Genomic DNA, 16,266 nt, shown 5'->3' on the forward strand with positions numbered 1-16,266 from the left:
CATTTGTTCTTGTGTCCACATTGGTACTGAGCTTAAATAATTCCTCTCCCTCTCCTGTATTTATCCCTCTGATATATTTATAGAGAGCAATCATATCTCCCCTCAACCTTCTGTTTTCCGATGACATGAGGTGCTCCGATGACATTGTGATGTGCACAGATAGCTGTCCTGTGCAAGGAGAATGCTAACTTGCAGCACAGAGTAAAGTTGGAAGCAGAAAATGGTGGAAGGGAAAAATAAATTTCCAGTGTAGGAGTCAAGGCAACCTCACTGAGACCCTGATGGTACCTGGAGTTTTGCCTAGGTGGCACCTACACCCACACACCTATTTCATCAGATGCATGGAGTGAAAAATACAGAAAGCAGTATAAATATTACAGCACATGAAAAGTTGGGAGTTACCTTACCAAGTGGGGGGTCAGTGCTAATGAGGCTAATTAGCACTGACCCCCCCAACTTGGTAAGGCAACTCCCATCTTTTCATGAGCTGTAATATTTATACTGCTTTCTGTATTTTTCACTCCATGCATCTGATGAAATGGGTTTTAGCCCACGACTAAGCTTGTTATGCCCAAATAAACTTGTCTCTAAGGTGCCACAGGACTCCTTGTTGTTTTTTTTTTAAAAGGCAGTAACTGTTATGACCCACATGGCTGCATACTTGAAAATGCAGGGAACTTGGCAAGAGTTAGAAATCCAAGAATTTGAGGTGTGCCAGCTGGCATTCTTTTCTGTTCTATTTAGATTCTGGAGGCATGGAGGGTTAGGAGCCTATTCAATTTGTGGAAAAATGGTTGTGTAATATTCTGGCTCTTCATGTTGGTCACCACTTTATATGCACTGATAGACAGAGTCAATCCAGCCAGCTGAGGGCTCTTCTAGCAATGCTGTGTGTGTAAGGTTTGTAGAAATGAGAGAGAGAGAAGGGGGGTAACAGTTCTCCAAATACTCCAGATAAAAGGGTATTAATTTGGTGTGATACAGTAATGATCTTCCCAGCTCTTAGCCTCAGAACCCAAGAAAGGAGGAAAGCAGAGGTGTAAATTAAACATCTAAGTGTTCAGTGACCTGCCTGATGAAACTGAGTACAGCATAAAATCTACACATTTGGCTCATTGTATCTGGAAATAATGGTCCCTTTGACAACACTGAATGTTTATGAGTTTGAAGGTGAACCCAGACTGCTCTTCTACTGATATTTTCTCCTTTCTTATACTTTCAGCAGCCTCTGCCTGCCCCAGTTTATCAGGTCCTAAATATATCCTTCTTGGCTAAACTGTGGCTTTTCGAATAAATAGCCTTGTACCTCTGTTGAAGTCCTTGACTTAGCTGGTCCCGCAACTTAGCATGTGTCTCAGAGAAAAGGGAATAATCAGCCAGTGCGGTTTTTGACACTATGGGGCTGATTGCCGAGGGGCAGCAGCTCAACCAACCCTGGCACTTCAGCACCCGGGCTGTCATCTGCGCAACCAGTTGGGGGTGTGAGTGTGCACCAGCAGCCATGCACCAGGAATGCCAGAAAGCACCAATGGGGCCTTGAGCTCTGCAGAGGCCTCTTGGCGCTATTGGAATGCAGCTAGGGCTGGAGTTTCAGAAGGGCTGAGCACCCAAAATCCAGTCGCAGTCAATGGGAGCAGTGGATACTCAGGCCTACAATTAACAATGAGAGGTGCCAGGGTAAATCCACCTCCTTGGCCCCTCTCCAATTCACGGAGAGAACCAGGGAAGTTCCTAGTCTTCCCTCTCCTTGTACAACTGAAACACAGATCTACCCTAGGCCCAGCCAACCACCGTACACATCCTTTGCCAGCGCCCGCCCTGATCCTAGTGACTTACCAGTTTGTCGTCAGTGGGACTGGGGCCTTCTTCCCATGCTTGGAGGCGATTTCAGTGATTCCAGAAGTATTTTCCCCTCTTTTTGATGCTCTGTTTATTTTTAAATAGCCTGATCGTGGCACTGAGGTGTGGGAAACTTTTTGGGAGAGCTTTAAATCTGTCTGATTCAGGCTCTGTTATGCAAACAGGAAATGCTCATTTTCTTCTGTTTAAGAGGCTGTTCAAATTTAGGAGTAGGTCAGTGGGTAGCCACTGAGAGCGCTTATTTATGCCTTTTTCTGTATCTGCAGAAAGGGAATGTATTGGACACCGTCTGGACTAATAAATTCATTTGGGATCTCAAAATAAGACAATGTCAACAAGCTAACACTCCCTAAACTTTGTGGGGTTCACACTAGGCAGCCTCTGTGCTTCTCTAAGGCAGCAGGAAAAAACTTTCCTCAAGTCTCCCTCAAGGGAGGTAGCATCATTGCTAGAGGATGGAACTGGGTGTTAGAAGATGTGGGTATGGTTTTCCTGACTCAACGATGCTGAACATCAATGAACTATTTTGGCCTCAGTTCCCCATCTGTAAAAAGGGGATCATGGTACTTACCCAGCTTTGTGAAGTATTTTGGAATCACTGACTGAAAACCATGGTGTGAATCCAAATAATTACTTTGTATACAGTGTACTATATGTGTCTGGTGGCCCCATACAACTGCCCAATCCCTGTTCTCTGCTCCTGTACAGATCCCAAGCCTGTGAATCACTGTCTCTGGAATTTTGGAATTGAATGGGACTCTTTTTGGTTTGACTGTTTCTCTTCAGTTCCTACCTGTACTTTATCAACTCCTGTCCTCTCTTTACTAGGATATAGAGTATCCCTTTTAAAAAATCCTCCATAAGGGATGTGTCTGTCCGAACTGTGTGCTCCTCCGCACCTGTCGGCTTTCCCCCAGCCCTTAGTTTACAAACTCTTCTATGACCTTCTTAATTTTACATGCCAGCAATCTGGTTCCATTTTGGTTTAAGTGGCATCCATCCTTCCTATATAGGCTCCTCCTTTCCCAAAAGGTTCCCCAATTCCTAATAAATTTAAATCCCTCCTCCAAACACTATTGTCTCATCCACACATTGAGACCTTGCAGTTCTGTTTGATTAACTACACGTGGAAGTGGATGCATTTCAGAGAATGCTACCATGGAGGTCCTGGATTTTAATCTGTTACCTGGCAGCCTAAATGTGGCCTCCAGGACCTCTCTGCTGGCATGGGCACAGAATGGGCAGTAGGTAAATGTGCATCTCTTCTGGTCATAATTCAGGCTCTGTCAGCCACATTGCACCATGTCTTTCATCCTGAACCTACACATCTTGTTTCATCTAGGGAAGCATCAGTATTTCCATGACAGGGAAAAGGGTCAGCAGTTTAGCTAGTCTCTGCTGCCCCTCTTCAGACAGATGGACTCATCTCCTCCATGCTATTCTCTCTGGTCCATTAGCCAAAGTGCTGTTGAACTGCAAGAGCAAAGCCTGTAATCATAGAATCATAGAATATCAGGGTTGGAAGGGACCCCAGAAGGTCATCTAGTCCAACCCCCTGCTCAAAGCAGGACCAAGTCCCAGTTAAATCATCCTAGCCAGGGCTTTGTCAAGCCTGACCTTAAAAACCTCTAAGGAAGGAGATTCTACCACCTCCCTAGGTAACGCATTCCAGTGTTTCACCACCCTCTTAGTGAAAAAGTTTTTCCTAATATCCAATCTAAACCTCCCCCATTGCAACTTGAGACCATTACTCCTCGTTCTGTCATCTGCTACCATTGAGAACAGTCTAGAGCCATCCTCTTTGAAACCCCCTTTCAGGTAGTTGAAAGCAGCTATCAAATCCCCCCTCATTCTTCTCTTCTGCAGACTAAACAATCCCAGCTCCCTCAGCCTCTCCTCATAAGTCATGTGCTCTAGACCCCTAATCATTTTTGTTGCCCTTCGCTGTACTCTTTCCAATTTATCCACATCCTTCTTGTAGTGTGGGGCCCAAAACTGGACACAGTACTCCAGATGAGGCCTCACCAGTGTCGAATAGAGGGGAACGATCACGTCCCTCGATCTGCTCGCTATGCCCCTACTTATACATCCCAAAATGCCATTGGCCTTCTTGGCAACAAGGGCACACTGCTGACTCATATCCAGCTTCTCGTCCACTGTCACCCCTAGGTCCTTTTCCGCAGAACTGCTGCCGAGCCAGTCGGTCCCTAGTCTGTAGCGGTGCATTGGATTCTTCCATCCTAAGTGCAGGACCCTGCACTTATCCTTATTGAACCTCATTAGATTTCTTTTGGCCCAATCTTCCAATTTGTCTAGGTCCTTCTGTATCCTATCCCTCCCCTCCAGCGTATCTACCACTCCTCCCAGTTTAGTATCATCCGCAAATTTGCTGAGAGTGCAATCCACACCATCCTCCAGATCATTTATGAAGATATTGAACAAAACGGGCCCCAGGACCGACCCCTGGGGCACTCCACTTGACACCGGCTGCCAACTAGACATGGAGCCATTGATCACTACCCGTTGAGCCCGACAATCTAGCCAGCTTTCTACCCACCTTATAGTGCATTCATCCAGCCCATACTTCCTTAACTTGCTGACAAGAATGCTGTGGGAGACCGTGTCAAAAGCTTTGCTAAAGTCAAGAAACAATACATCCACTGCTTTCCCTTCATCCACAGAACCAGTAATCTCATCATAAAAGGCGATTAGATTAGTCAGGCATGACCTTCCCTTGGTGAATCCATGCTGACTGTTCCTGATCACTTTCCTCTCCTCTAAGTGCTTCAGGATTGATTCTTTGAGGACCTGCTCCATGATTTTTTCCAGGGACTGAGGTGAGGCTGACCGGCCTGTAGTTCCCAGGATCCTCCTTCTTCCCTTTTTTAAAGATGGGCACTACATTAGCCTTTTTCCAGTCATCCGGGACTTCCCCCGTTCGCCACGAGTTTTCAAAGATAATGGCCAAGGGCTCTGCAATCACAGCCGCCAATTCCCTCAGCACTCTCGGATGCAATTCGTCCGGCCCCATGGACTTGTGCACGTCCAGCTTTTCTAAATAGTCCCTAACCACCTCTATCTCTACAGAGGGCTGGCCATCTCTTCCCCATTTTGTGATGCCCAGCACAGCAGTCTGGGAGCTGACCTTGTTAGTGAAAACAGAGGCAAAAAAAGCATTGAGTACATTAGCTTTTTCCACATCCTCTGTCACTAGCTTGCCTCCCTCATTCAGTAAGGGGCCCACACTTTCCTTGGCTTTCTTCTGTCAACACGAGTCCAACAGTCGACTTTCCCACTCCAAACTGGTTAGCGAACAATTGGTAACAGTCTGGAGTAGCCAGCTTCCACAGTGCAATTGCCACATGCTTCTCCAACGACAGGGCAGTTCTCATTCTCATGTCCTTGCGCCCTAGAGCTGAGGCAAGCTCATCACACAGGCCCATGAATGTGGCTTTCCTCATCCAAAAATTCTGCAGCTACCGCTCATCAACCTAGACATGCATCACGATGTGATCCCACCGCTCAGTGCTTGTTTTCCAAGCCCAAAAACGGCATTCCACAGTGGTCAGCATCTCCGTGAATGCCACAAGCAATCTCATGTCGTAGCTACTACACAGGATGAGATCAATGTCGAACTCCTCTTGCCTTTGTAGTTTAAGGAATAACTCCACTGCCATTCGTAACGTGTTAGTGAGAGCGAGCAGCATATTGGTCAATAGTGCCGGATCCATTCCTGCAGACCGAAGAGGCAGAGCACGCAATACACAAACTGTTGGAAGAAGGCGCCAAATGCGACGGAAGCACAGGGATTGCTGGGATAAGAAGCAATGCATCACTGCGCATTGGGACAGAACCCAGGATGCCCTCCACCTTCCCACAACTCTTAGCGGCAGAAAAGGAAGAGATGCTCTGGGGGATAGCTGCCCAAAATGCACCGATCGCTCTGAATGCCGTTGCAAGTGTGAACATGCTATTGTGCAGGCAGCTGACAGTGTGAAAACACAACAGTGGTTTCCCTTCAGTGCTCTCTGACCGGCACTGTAACTGCCAGCGCTGTAACTTTGCCAGTGTAGACATAACCTTAGACAGGGAATATGCTTTCAGCTCAAATGGTATGCCATGCCAAAGACAGGAGTAAGGAATGTTACCTGATAAAAGAAAAACCCAATAGGGTTTTGCATAATAGTGATGCTCTTCTCCACAGGTTGTAACAAGAAACTTGTTAAATTGCCCTGAGATTTTGATAACATTCCAGTCTGGTTGCTACAGAAAGATTCTTTGGCTACTTCCTTTTTATCCTAATCTTTGCTAATTACTTTGACATTTAATAAAGACATAGTAATCTAACAAAGGGCAGTCTTTCTCTAAATTGTAACCAGGAGCAGTAACTTTTTAATATCAAAAACAAATGTCTCCTTGAGACTCCATCTCCATTTTATGGGATTAGCTGAATTTTAGTGGTGTGATATCTTGATGTGCATACAGTCATAGAACAGACTGCAACTGTTCACTCCCCCATGATGACTTGTGATGAGAGACAATGAATCTGTTGATGCATGGGAGACACCTTGATATGGTTCAAGAGCTAACTTTCATTTTGGGGCTGAACTAAAAGCTGCTGAAATTGCCAAGCTTCCAAATCGAAAGCCTGTCTCGTGAGCTGTGCCTTTCTGTGTGGGGATACGCAGCTTCCACATTGGGAAAGGTGATAGAATTATGTTGTGATGGATATAAAATAATGAGCAATGACAAGCCAGGCAGGAGAAAACAAGATAGGAAATAGAGACATCTGTGCCTGGGACTTCACAAGCAGCAAGACACCTCAGCAATGCTGTCAGGAGAGGAGCTTCACGCCTATACTATGGGGATTACATATTGCTCCTTACAGTAGTTTCCCCCCATTTTAGCTCCATTTGCAGGCTGGCAATACCCAACTGTGTAAAATCCTGTGTGGCTAAAAACTCTTCTCTGATTTGAAGCATCGTCACAACAGTGGCTGCCTTGTAGAGAAAAGGCTGCCTATGAGAGCGATGTTGGCTTTACACTGGAAAACCGAAAAATGGGAAAAAACACACTCTTGCTCCATAATGTCAGGAGAGGCAGCGGGGCCATTTATATCTCACTCAGTTACACAGGTGCGGTGAAAGAAGAATTGGGCCCAGGGAGCCTGATCCTTCTCTGCAACACTGGGGTAAGACTGAAGTAACTTTTCAAGTCAGTGGAATCCCCCCAGGGTAAGTACTTGTGCCCAGTATAGGCCAGTGTGCCATACAAGACCAGTTTAATTATAACAAAAGTAGCACCCAGATGCCCTGACCATTGTAAAGGTGCTGCAGGGCTAGATCTTCAGCTGGTGTAAATCAGCATAGCACCATTGACTACAAAGGAGCTATGCCAGTTTACATCAGCTGAGGACTGGACCCATCATTCTTATTCTGGTCCAGTAGTGTGGGCCAAATGCAGCTTTCAGTTCCTTCCATATAACCCCATTGATTTGTAGTGAGGGTGGAATGGGGAGCTGTATTTTGATCCCTGTACTTTACACTAACACACCTATTACTGTGAAGTTGTATGGGCCACTTCAGGATTTCTACTGGGACACACAGCTCTTAACTTGCCTGTACTTCTTCTGCAGAATCCGCTGTGCTGTGAAACTGATCCACCCCGAGATACAGCTCCCAATGTAGCCTGGGAGCCTGTCCCCCTGTATCATGTTCTTACTGAGCTTGTGGCTATGTGCTGCTGGGTGTGTGAGTACTGAACTGAATGCAGGCAGCTATTGTAATGCTCACTTACTGGAAATGGAGGAGGAGGACAACTGAAAATGAGATCCTGCCTGCCTGAAAGAGATGACTGGCATACAAGGGTGTGCAGGGGGTTAGTCCTTTGGGCCAGAGATCTGGTTTGAAAACCTGGCGTAAATCACAAATGAGAGTGGCCATATGTTCTCATTCCAGGGACAAGGGTTTTTCATGGTTCCAATTAACCTTTCATAGTCCACCTTGTTTATAGCCCAACACAAAGAGTCCATCTGCTAAATACACCAGTCAGAGGTTTGATGACTAATACCTAGTGAGGTTTCCACCTCAGAACTGACAACTCGAATACCCCATGGTTCATGAATGTTTGGATCTGGCGTTCTGGGTTAGCCCATTATAAAGAGGGGGTCACTTGCAAAATGTGGATTGGGACCTGGGTTCAGATTCTGAGCACTCCCAAGTCCAGGGATACTCAGTTTTGAGAGATTTGGTTCAGGCTCCTCTGTTATAACAGCAATATTCTCTATCTGCCCATAAGGACGGGTACCTCAGTGACCAGTGTCCCTGACAAGGAGGGGCTGGATGTGGCCTTCTCAAGAGCAGGTAAACCCTGGAGGGGTCACTGTGGCACTTCCAGACTCCTATGCTGGCCCAGGGGATGACAGGCTGGCTTAGGAATCTGCCCTGTGTCGCTAGCAATCTTGCCAACAAGAGCAGGGAGTGTTAACGAGCAGGATGTAAAGCACTGCGGGATGAGAAGGAAATATTGAACCCAGCACCCACAAGTGTCCCACATTCCCAGGGCTGCAGACTGGGCCAGATTCATCCTTACTGTAACTCACCTAAGTCACTCCATGCATCTGAACAAGTGGAGTTTTTACCCATGAAAGCTTATGCCCAAATAAATCTCTTAGTCTTTAAGGTGCCACCAGACTCCTTGTTGTTTTTGTGGCTACAGACTAACACAACTACCCCTCTGATACTAAGTCACTGATGTTACACCAGGGAGATATTTGGTTTAATATCTCTCCCAGCAACACCATTGGAAAGGTGTCACATGATCAGCCAGTCAGCATTGACTGATGCTGCATTGTCATTCCCAGAGGTAAACCTTTCCTGAGGGCTCTTTCTGGGGACGATGCTGTTAAGCATATGAAGGGCAGGCTAATATGAGTGAGGAAGGCCCTAAGTATTAAACAGAAATGCTATAGAACAGTTCCAGCTCCGCATCTGATACCAAAATCATGAGGTTGGGGTTTGGATCTGGATGATTCCAGTTCAAGACTCACTCTACAAATGTTCTTACCAGAGATGCACCGAAACAGAATCTTGAACCCGACCCCCTTTGCAATCTGCAGAATCGGAATCCTCCGGACCCAATCCCTGACCCCCTGGTTTCGGTTCAGAATCCACGCTGGAAGCAGGCCGAAATGCTACGAGATCAGCTGGGCTTGGGAGATTTCTACCACTTTGAGCCATAGTCCTATACTAATGGCTCATAAAATGTGGGGAATGTCAGATTGGAAGCCAAGCTTTAGTGCTCGGACTCCGCCCAGCCAGCTCTCAACCTAAATGTGCCAGACACCACCTGCTGTCAGTCCACCTCTAACAGTTACTGGATTGTCTCACTTGCAATCCTATTGGAATCAATTCAGAACAGCATAATTTTTCTTCCCTTCATCCCACTGGTATAATTTCCCCTTCCCCTCTACACACTGTCCTTCAGAGACTTTCTGGGTACCTGGTTCCAGTCATGCTATCGCTTTAAATTGGAAACAGGTCCATGGATATATTCCCTTGATATCTCAAGAGCAATGCAGGGAATACACTCCTAAGTACATGTTTGGCAGCTGGAAAAGCATTTCCCTGGCAGTATAAAAACCTGACTTATAAACAGCATTACAAGTTATTTCATTTAATTTCCATGAAACAATGACCCTTTTTAAACACATGCCTACATTTAAAAAAACCTCTTCCCTTTAATTCTACAAGATAATTGATCTTTTCCCATCAGTACCTAGAATAAATGGTTTTATAAACATTTGACGAATTCAGTCAATACGAACTATACCCAGCTCCATGGATCTCAATGTGCTTTAAAGAGGAGGGCAACATTATTATTCCCATTTTAAAGATGGGGAGACTGAGGCACACGGAGGGGAAGTGACTTGTCCAAGGTTATCCAGAAGGCCAGTGGCAGAACTGAGAATCCAACCCAGGTCACCCAAGTTCCGGTCTGGTGTTCTATCCCTTAGGCCACACTGTCTGTTTTGCATTTCTGAAATGTCTTTCATCTGGAGGTCTCAAAGGGCTCTACAAACTCCAGACACATTAGGGCAACCTCGAGTTAAATAAAGGGTGAGCATTACAGAGCGCTCAATCCTTTGTAACCACAAGCAGAGGGCAATCAGCAGGGCTGGCAGCAGAACTGCAGCTCCTCATGCTGGCTCCTGCTACTTGGAAGGGCGAACGTAGGAGGAGCTAGAAGCACGCAGTAGGTCGGGACCCGAGTGATGCTGCAGCCTCCTGTTACACATGGAATTCTACTGAGCAGCGGGAGGCTTGGAAAGAAAAGGAGAAAGCTGAGGATCCATTTTTAAATAGCTTTCACTGGCTCTTGTATCCGAGAGCGCCCCCTTGTGGCAGGGACTGACTAAGTGGCAATGCTGTGGTCTCTCTTTGGGAACCTGAGAAGGAAGGTCTGTAGGGACCCGCTCCTTGGGAAGCCAGCCTTCTCCTTTTTGAACCTCCATGCCGTCTCTTCTATGGAGTAGAGGAGGGTCAGCATCCTGTTGACTGTATAAACCGTATCCCCTCTGATCACGGCAGTGAAGAGAGCTCCTTTGCTGTTCACGAATTGCCCCGGTAAAGCTGTCCACTGCAGGCTGGTGAGGTTGAAGCAGTCTATCACACACCGCAGGAAGTCGTCTGAGGGCCCATTCCGCATGATATAGAGATTATCTCTGTGGGCCACCATGCAATGGCCGTAGCTCTGAGGTCTCTTTAAAGCTGAGATGGGAAGCCATTCGTCTTTCTGGATCTCATACTCATAAATGATTGTGGTGTCTAGTGGCTTCCACAAGCAGACAAATATCCGCCCCATGGCCTGGGCACAGGGCGCACCTGCTGTTGGCTGGGGCAGATCGGCGACAAAAGTCCAGGTGTTGGAGGACACATTGTATTTCTCCACGGACTTTAGCAAGGTCTTCTCAAATTCTCCTCCTATGGCATAAAGATAACCTTCATGACCTGTCAGTGTGAGGTCATACCGGAGCTGCTGAGGACTGGGAAACTCACTCCAGCTGTTAGCATCTACGTCATAGCAAAAGCTGATGTCCACGATTTGTTTGCTCGCTCCGCGGACTCCGCCCACTATGTAGATCTTATTATCCAGCGTTGCCATGCCGGCCAGGAACGTGCTGGCCGTCAGCGGCAAGCAGGAGAGCGTCTTCCATGTGTTGTCATCCTCATCAAGGTAGCAGATGGTTCTCGAAAGATCCTGTAGAAACTCAAAGGTTGGCGTATGGGCTCCCACTGCGACAAATGTGCTGGGCAGAAGGGAGTCCAGGTAATCCAGCAGGTCAGCAGAAAGGCAGTCTAAGTACTCCTCTAAATCAGAATAGCCATCTCTAATGTACAGGGCAGCACTGTGGAAAAGGTCCTGCAGGCCAAACATGGCAGCAGCTTGATAAAGGACAATGCAGTTATCGGAATTGATGGAATTAATCAGATACTTGGTCATCGTCTTCACCTGAAGAAAAGCTGCACATTCAACCGCCTTGAGATTCTCCTCGCAGGTCAGCACGGGTCTCTCCCCTGCCAGGACCCGGAGCATGAGGAGAAATCCCACAGCACTCAAGTCTTGGATCTGGATTTCATCTTGCATGCTCTCCTTCATGCCAGACTGGAAGAGCGCGCGGAAGTACTCACTGTGTTCCACCAGCAGAGCCTTGTCTGTGGCGAAAAACTCCTCCTCCACTTTGATACGCACTCTTCCCCGCAGGAACGTCTGCATGGTCTGATCCTGGGTCAGCCTTCTAATGCCGGGGACCTGAACCAGGGAAGCAGGTGGTGATGGTATCTCAATGCATGGACACAATGGAACCCAAAGCCTTTCTCAGTATGTCGGCCGCTTCCCAAGCAGAGCACTGTTCCTATCTCTTCTGTGGTTGTTTGCTAGCTTTCCGAGCCTCCCCAACAGCTAAGACGCTGCTAACTTGTAATATAAATACCTCCAGCTAAAGATAGCTGTGGCCCATGTGATCGGAGCTGCCAGCAATGAAAGCCATAAGCAGAGCCTGTCATTGGCATCCATGGAGCTCTCTCACCAGCTGATACCAGAAGCATTGCTTCCAACAAAACACAGAGAAGCCACTCCAGGGACTGGCAGCACTAAGCTGCCTATCAGTGTGGGGAGGGGAAGTCATCAAATAAAGGTGGAACTTAATCGTACTGGACGGGTCCAATTCATCCCAGCTGTAACTCGTGAAATCCCCTCAGGGGATGACGTGAGGTGGTCTCCCAAGGCAGAAGGTTACCTAGGGAAGATGGTGGTGAAGGTTTCCAAAAGTAACTAGTGATCCAAAAGTAACTAGTCTCAATTTTTGTGTGTCCCACTTGAGGCCACAAAGAGCCCTGGTTTTAGGAGGCTGGCTGCTTAGTGCTTTCTAAATGCCAGGCCCCTTGAAGGCATCCCAGAATCACAAGTCACTTCTGAAAATCTTGCCTGGGGTCTTTGCCAGGTTTCCCTGTGGGCTCCTAAAGGCCCGTAGATGCTACTGAACTAGAAATAGTTATATAGCGAGATGCTTGTAATAATCATACTTTGAACTTTGCTGTGAGGATCTCTAAGTGCTTTACAAAAGGTCAGATTCTGCTCTTGGGAGTGCAGTTGGTCAGCGTTTTTACTCCAGAATTAAACCAGTGTATCAGGGAGCAGAATTGGGGCTCACAGACTGATCTTACCTTTTTGGGGGAGCGAGGTGCTCTACCAGGGTTTGACCCACAATCTTAGGAGAGGCTCCCGAACTGTGGTCCACAGAGCAACTGCTGGTGATCCTTGGCGAGCTGGCTAGTCACATAGTACCAGCTCTTCTTCCTACTTTCCAGATATTAAAATGCCTTAAAAGTAGCTAAAAATATATTCAATACTTCCCTAATGTGACCTTTTTTAGGTCAGCAATTGCTGGAGTTGCCACAAGAATGTTATGTGACTGCAAATTGGCGGGGAGGCAATCTGCACAATTGTGAATTGATGAGGAGGTGTCCTTAGGAAAATCTCTCTATTAAGATATGGTCCACAGGAGGAGAATGTCTGAGAAGCCCAGTTCTAGGAATTCCAAAGGCGGCTTCTCTACTGAGTGCATACAGACTGTCTGACGCGATTTCCCCGGGGGAGAGCTGGATCCCAGTGCAGAAACGACCATAGATATTCTAATCCTGCTGTTCATTCATCTCCTTTCATCCCACAGCTGTGGCTTTTTGTATTGCTGGAAAGAGCGTACTTTTCCCCCCCTCATAAAAGTAAATTTTATGGCTTCAGTGAGATAACTACTTCCGTAAATCCCTGAGTCTTTAAACCCGAATTATGGGACGGTGCGTCTGCCAGCTCCGCAGGCCACACACACCAAAGGGCGTTTGACAAGCAGTAGGGATGGTTTATTACAAGTTTTTATTTTACTTTTGCATATTTGGAGAGACGATGCAAAAGCCGTGTGGGGTCTGCGTGGTGAACGGTCAGCCTTGGGGTTTGAAAGTTCCACGGAAGTGGGCTCTGTTGGTGAAAAAACACACCATTCATTTTTGCTATTACAGTAGCTCTTGGATTGACAGCTGGACTGCATCCACTGTACAACCTCAGTGCCTCCTTCAAGGCATAGTCCAGCTAGTTGCTTCATTCAGGGACTTGAACAGATACAGGAAGAGGATTTCACATCTATGTGCCTGGCCATGGTTGCAGTGATCCCTGCAAAGCTCCCTGGGGGGCATTTCTATTTTTGTCTCCCAGGAGTATCAAGGAGATGGAATTAGCAATCAAATTTGTCCCTAATTTAGGTGATTTACATTTTGGAGGGGGAGCTTTGAAATCAATGGAGGTTAACCTTAAATGACTGTCCCTACTTATTAGTGGTTTTATCCACATCTATGCCGATCGCAGTATAGCAAAGCAGAAGCTAAAACAAACCCCAATTTGCCAACTCAGTGAGTGGAAGCGCTAAGAAGAAGGTAGAGGTTTGAATCCCAGCTTTGCCCTGGCACAGATGGGGACTGGGTGCTCCTAACACGCTGGTAGATAGGTAGGGTGCAGTCAGCATCCCTCTGCAACACTGCTTTCCGGTCTGCAAAGGTAACTCCCCCGCTCCTTTGTCTCCACTCGACCTACTGGGCTCTGTTGTCTTCCATCCAGCTCCAGCCTACAGGGAACAGGGTCGATCCAGGCTCACAGTTCCGGAGAGGGGATTTGGAGCAGCACACACACTCGGCGGTTGGACAACGTGTGTCCAAGTGGTACCTCAAGCTAGCACAGACTAAGGAAGGAAGCAGGAGCCCAGTGTATTAACCTCCCATTCAGAGGGGCCGGTATGCGTTGGGAGGCACTGCTCTACAGCTCCCCCAACAGGCCAGTTAGGAACAGCATTAGCTGAGCTGTTCCAGTTTCAGCAGATTTCAGAGTAGCAGCCGTGTTAGTCTGTATTCGCAAAAAGAAAAGGAGTACTTGTGGCACCTTAGAGACTAACAAATTTATTTGAGCATAAGCTTTCGCGAGCTACAGCTCACTTCATCGGATGCATTCCGATTCAGCAGAGCCTTCCTGGCAGAGGGCGGAGGTTGCCTGCTGCTTTCATGGCTTTTAGTTTTGCCCCCTCCCTCTCTTGGTGAGCGTCAGCCTGCAGTGGGGGCACGGGGATGTAGACCCCGGGGGATAGCCAGTGGTCAAGCACGTAAGCCTGAAAAGGCCTCGTGCTGCCTGCAGGGGAGAGAGACAAAAATGGAATTTGGGAAAAGACCAATGCTGTGGCTGTCGCACGGAGGAGCAAGAAGAGGAAAATCACCACAGGCAATGAGAGCCCAGGGATCGTTGCTCTGCTGAGCCCATCGGAGCCGTTCCTGACCCAAACCCACTGGCTTGGTTGTACTTTGCTGAGGCTGCCGTATCTTTTTTCTAACCTCCCCACCCCCCACCCTCACTTTGTTCTTGTTCTTCAGCCTTGCTCCTGAACAACAGCCCCTTGTTGTCAGCACCTGGACTTGGAGCTGGCATTGCTTAGTCAGGTACATTTAGGCTTCTGCCTCCAAAAAAGGAAGAGAATTTATTTGCAGTTCCCTCCCCCCAGTTCACCTGAGTTCAGGCCGGCTCTGAGACTTGCTTGGCTGCAAAGCTGGCAAGTTCTGTGCAGCTCCACAGGTGGCATTTTATGCAGGTTATTTAATGGACTCATTTGCGTATGTGCAAAGAGTTTGCATGGAGCCGTATGTTTTTGTTTATGGTCAACATGCTCTGCCCCACGGAGTGGTGGGGGTAGGGCATGAAACTTCGCAGAACTTGGCAGGTGGGGGTCAGCTGGGGGCTGGAGTGTGTCGAGGATGGTGAAGCTGCTGGATGGAATGGCTGCTAGGCGAGACGGGGGAAGGGTGTGTCTGGTGGGCGCTAGGGTGCTGGTCGCTGGGGTGTCCTTGGGGAGCTTGGGCTGGGCCGTGTTGAGCCCCTCATCACCACCGTGCAGAGAACAGAAGCTCCGTTTCGCGAAGGGTTTTGAGACTTGGCTTTGTTCTGAAGCAGAACTAAAATGGAACATGGCTAAACTCTCCGCAAAGCAAAATTCCCCCAAACTTGTGTTCTGACAGAACAAAATGTTTCATTTCGCTTGTCTTCTGTTTGGTATTGCACTTTACAATAGGCTGCCAGAAGCCGGGATGGATCTCACCCAGATTGTCCCATTCCACACACACATTCCCCCCCCCCCAAAGCTTTGGGTCTGGCTGCTGTAAGAGAGGGGACGCTGGGCTAGATGGACTGTTGATCTGTCCCAGCAGGGCAGGTCTTATGTCCTTGTGCAGAATGCAAAGCAAAGATATTTTAAGTGGAAAAAATCATTTCAAAACATTTTGACACTGACGGAGCGGTTTTTTTCCTGGTGTTTCTTCCAGAGTGAAATTGCAGCAGAATTGACCCAGCTTCACAAAGCATTTGGATTTCAGCGGCACTGGAAAGTGGCTCCATCTAAGTGACTCTGACCAGCTGTACCTGTCGTCTTTGCCTGCACCTCCTGCTTTTGCTGCTACTACTGCCTGCTCAGATCCCCACCAGGAGCTGGGAGAGGAGAGGTAGGAAGGCTGTCTCCACAGCAGTTGCTGCTGGACCCCGATAGATGGGAGGAGCAAATGCAACCTGACCCCTTTCCCGCAGGACACATCAGGAGCCAGCTGTGCAGTGAGAATGTATGACAGGGCCGCCAGATGTGTGGTTGTCATGCTTGGCAGCGTTGTAGTTGCTGCTTGCACCTCAAATCTGCCAGGGCTATGGAAGCAGCATATATGCAAGATGCCAGAGAGAAAAGTGGCGAACGGTCTGTGGAGGCAGTTGTCAGGGCAGGGGACAGGGACTCCAGAAATTCAGGTTTGGTTCTGGGTGCCACCGCTGTTTCAC

The 16,266-nt window shown here is 47.8% G+C and overlaps 2 protein-coding genes across 2 annotated transcripts in view; one reads left to right on the forward strand and one right to left on the reverse strand.

The window, feature by feature from the left end:
• Positions 1-9,526: 9,526 nt before the first annotated feature.
• KBTBD13 (kelch repeat and BTB domain containing 13) lies at positions 9,527-11,827 on the reverse strand. The gene has a single exon (XM_038420516.2). The coding sequence runs from the start codon at positions 11,632-11,634 to the stop codon at positions 10,273-10,275; it is 1,362 nt and encodes a 453-aa protein (XP_038276444.1). The 5' UTR covers positions 11,635-11,827; the 3' UTR covers positions 9,527-10,272.
• Positions 11,828-15,798: 3,971 nt separating this feature from the next.
• RASL12 (RAS like family 12) overlaps positions 15,799-16,266 on the forward strand; it is a 40,015-nt gene continuing 39,547 nt past the window's right edge. Inside the window, exon 1 of the mRNA XM_043494515.1 lies at positions 15,799-15,944. The gene's annotated coding sequence lies outside the window, so the exon portion shown is untranslated. The remainder of the gene's footprint in view (positions 15,945-16,266) is intronic.

The sequence above is a fragment of the Dermochelys coriacea genome, chromosome 10 (genome assembly GCF_009764565.3).
Source record: "Dermochelys coriacea isolate rDerCor1 chromosome 10, rDerCor1.pri.v4, whole genome shotgun sequence".
Classification (NCBI taxonomy): Eukaryota; Metazoa; Chordata; order Testudines; family Dermochelyidae; genus Dermochelys; species Dermochelys coriacea.

Coding starts and splice junctions, on each gene's coding strand:
- KBTBD13 (XM_038420516.2), bottom strand. CDS start 11,634: ATGCAGACGTTCCTGCGGGGAAGAGTGCGTATCAAAGTGGAGGAGGAG.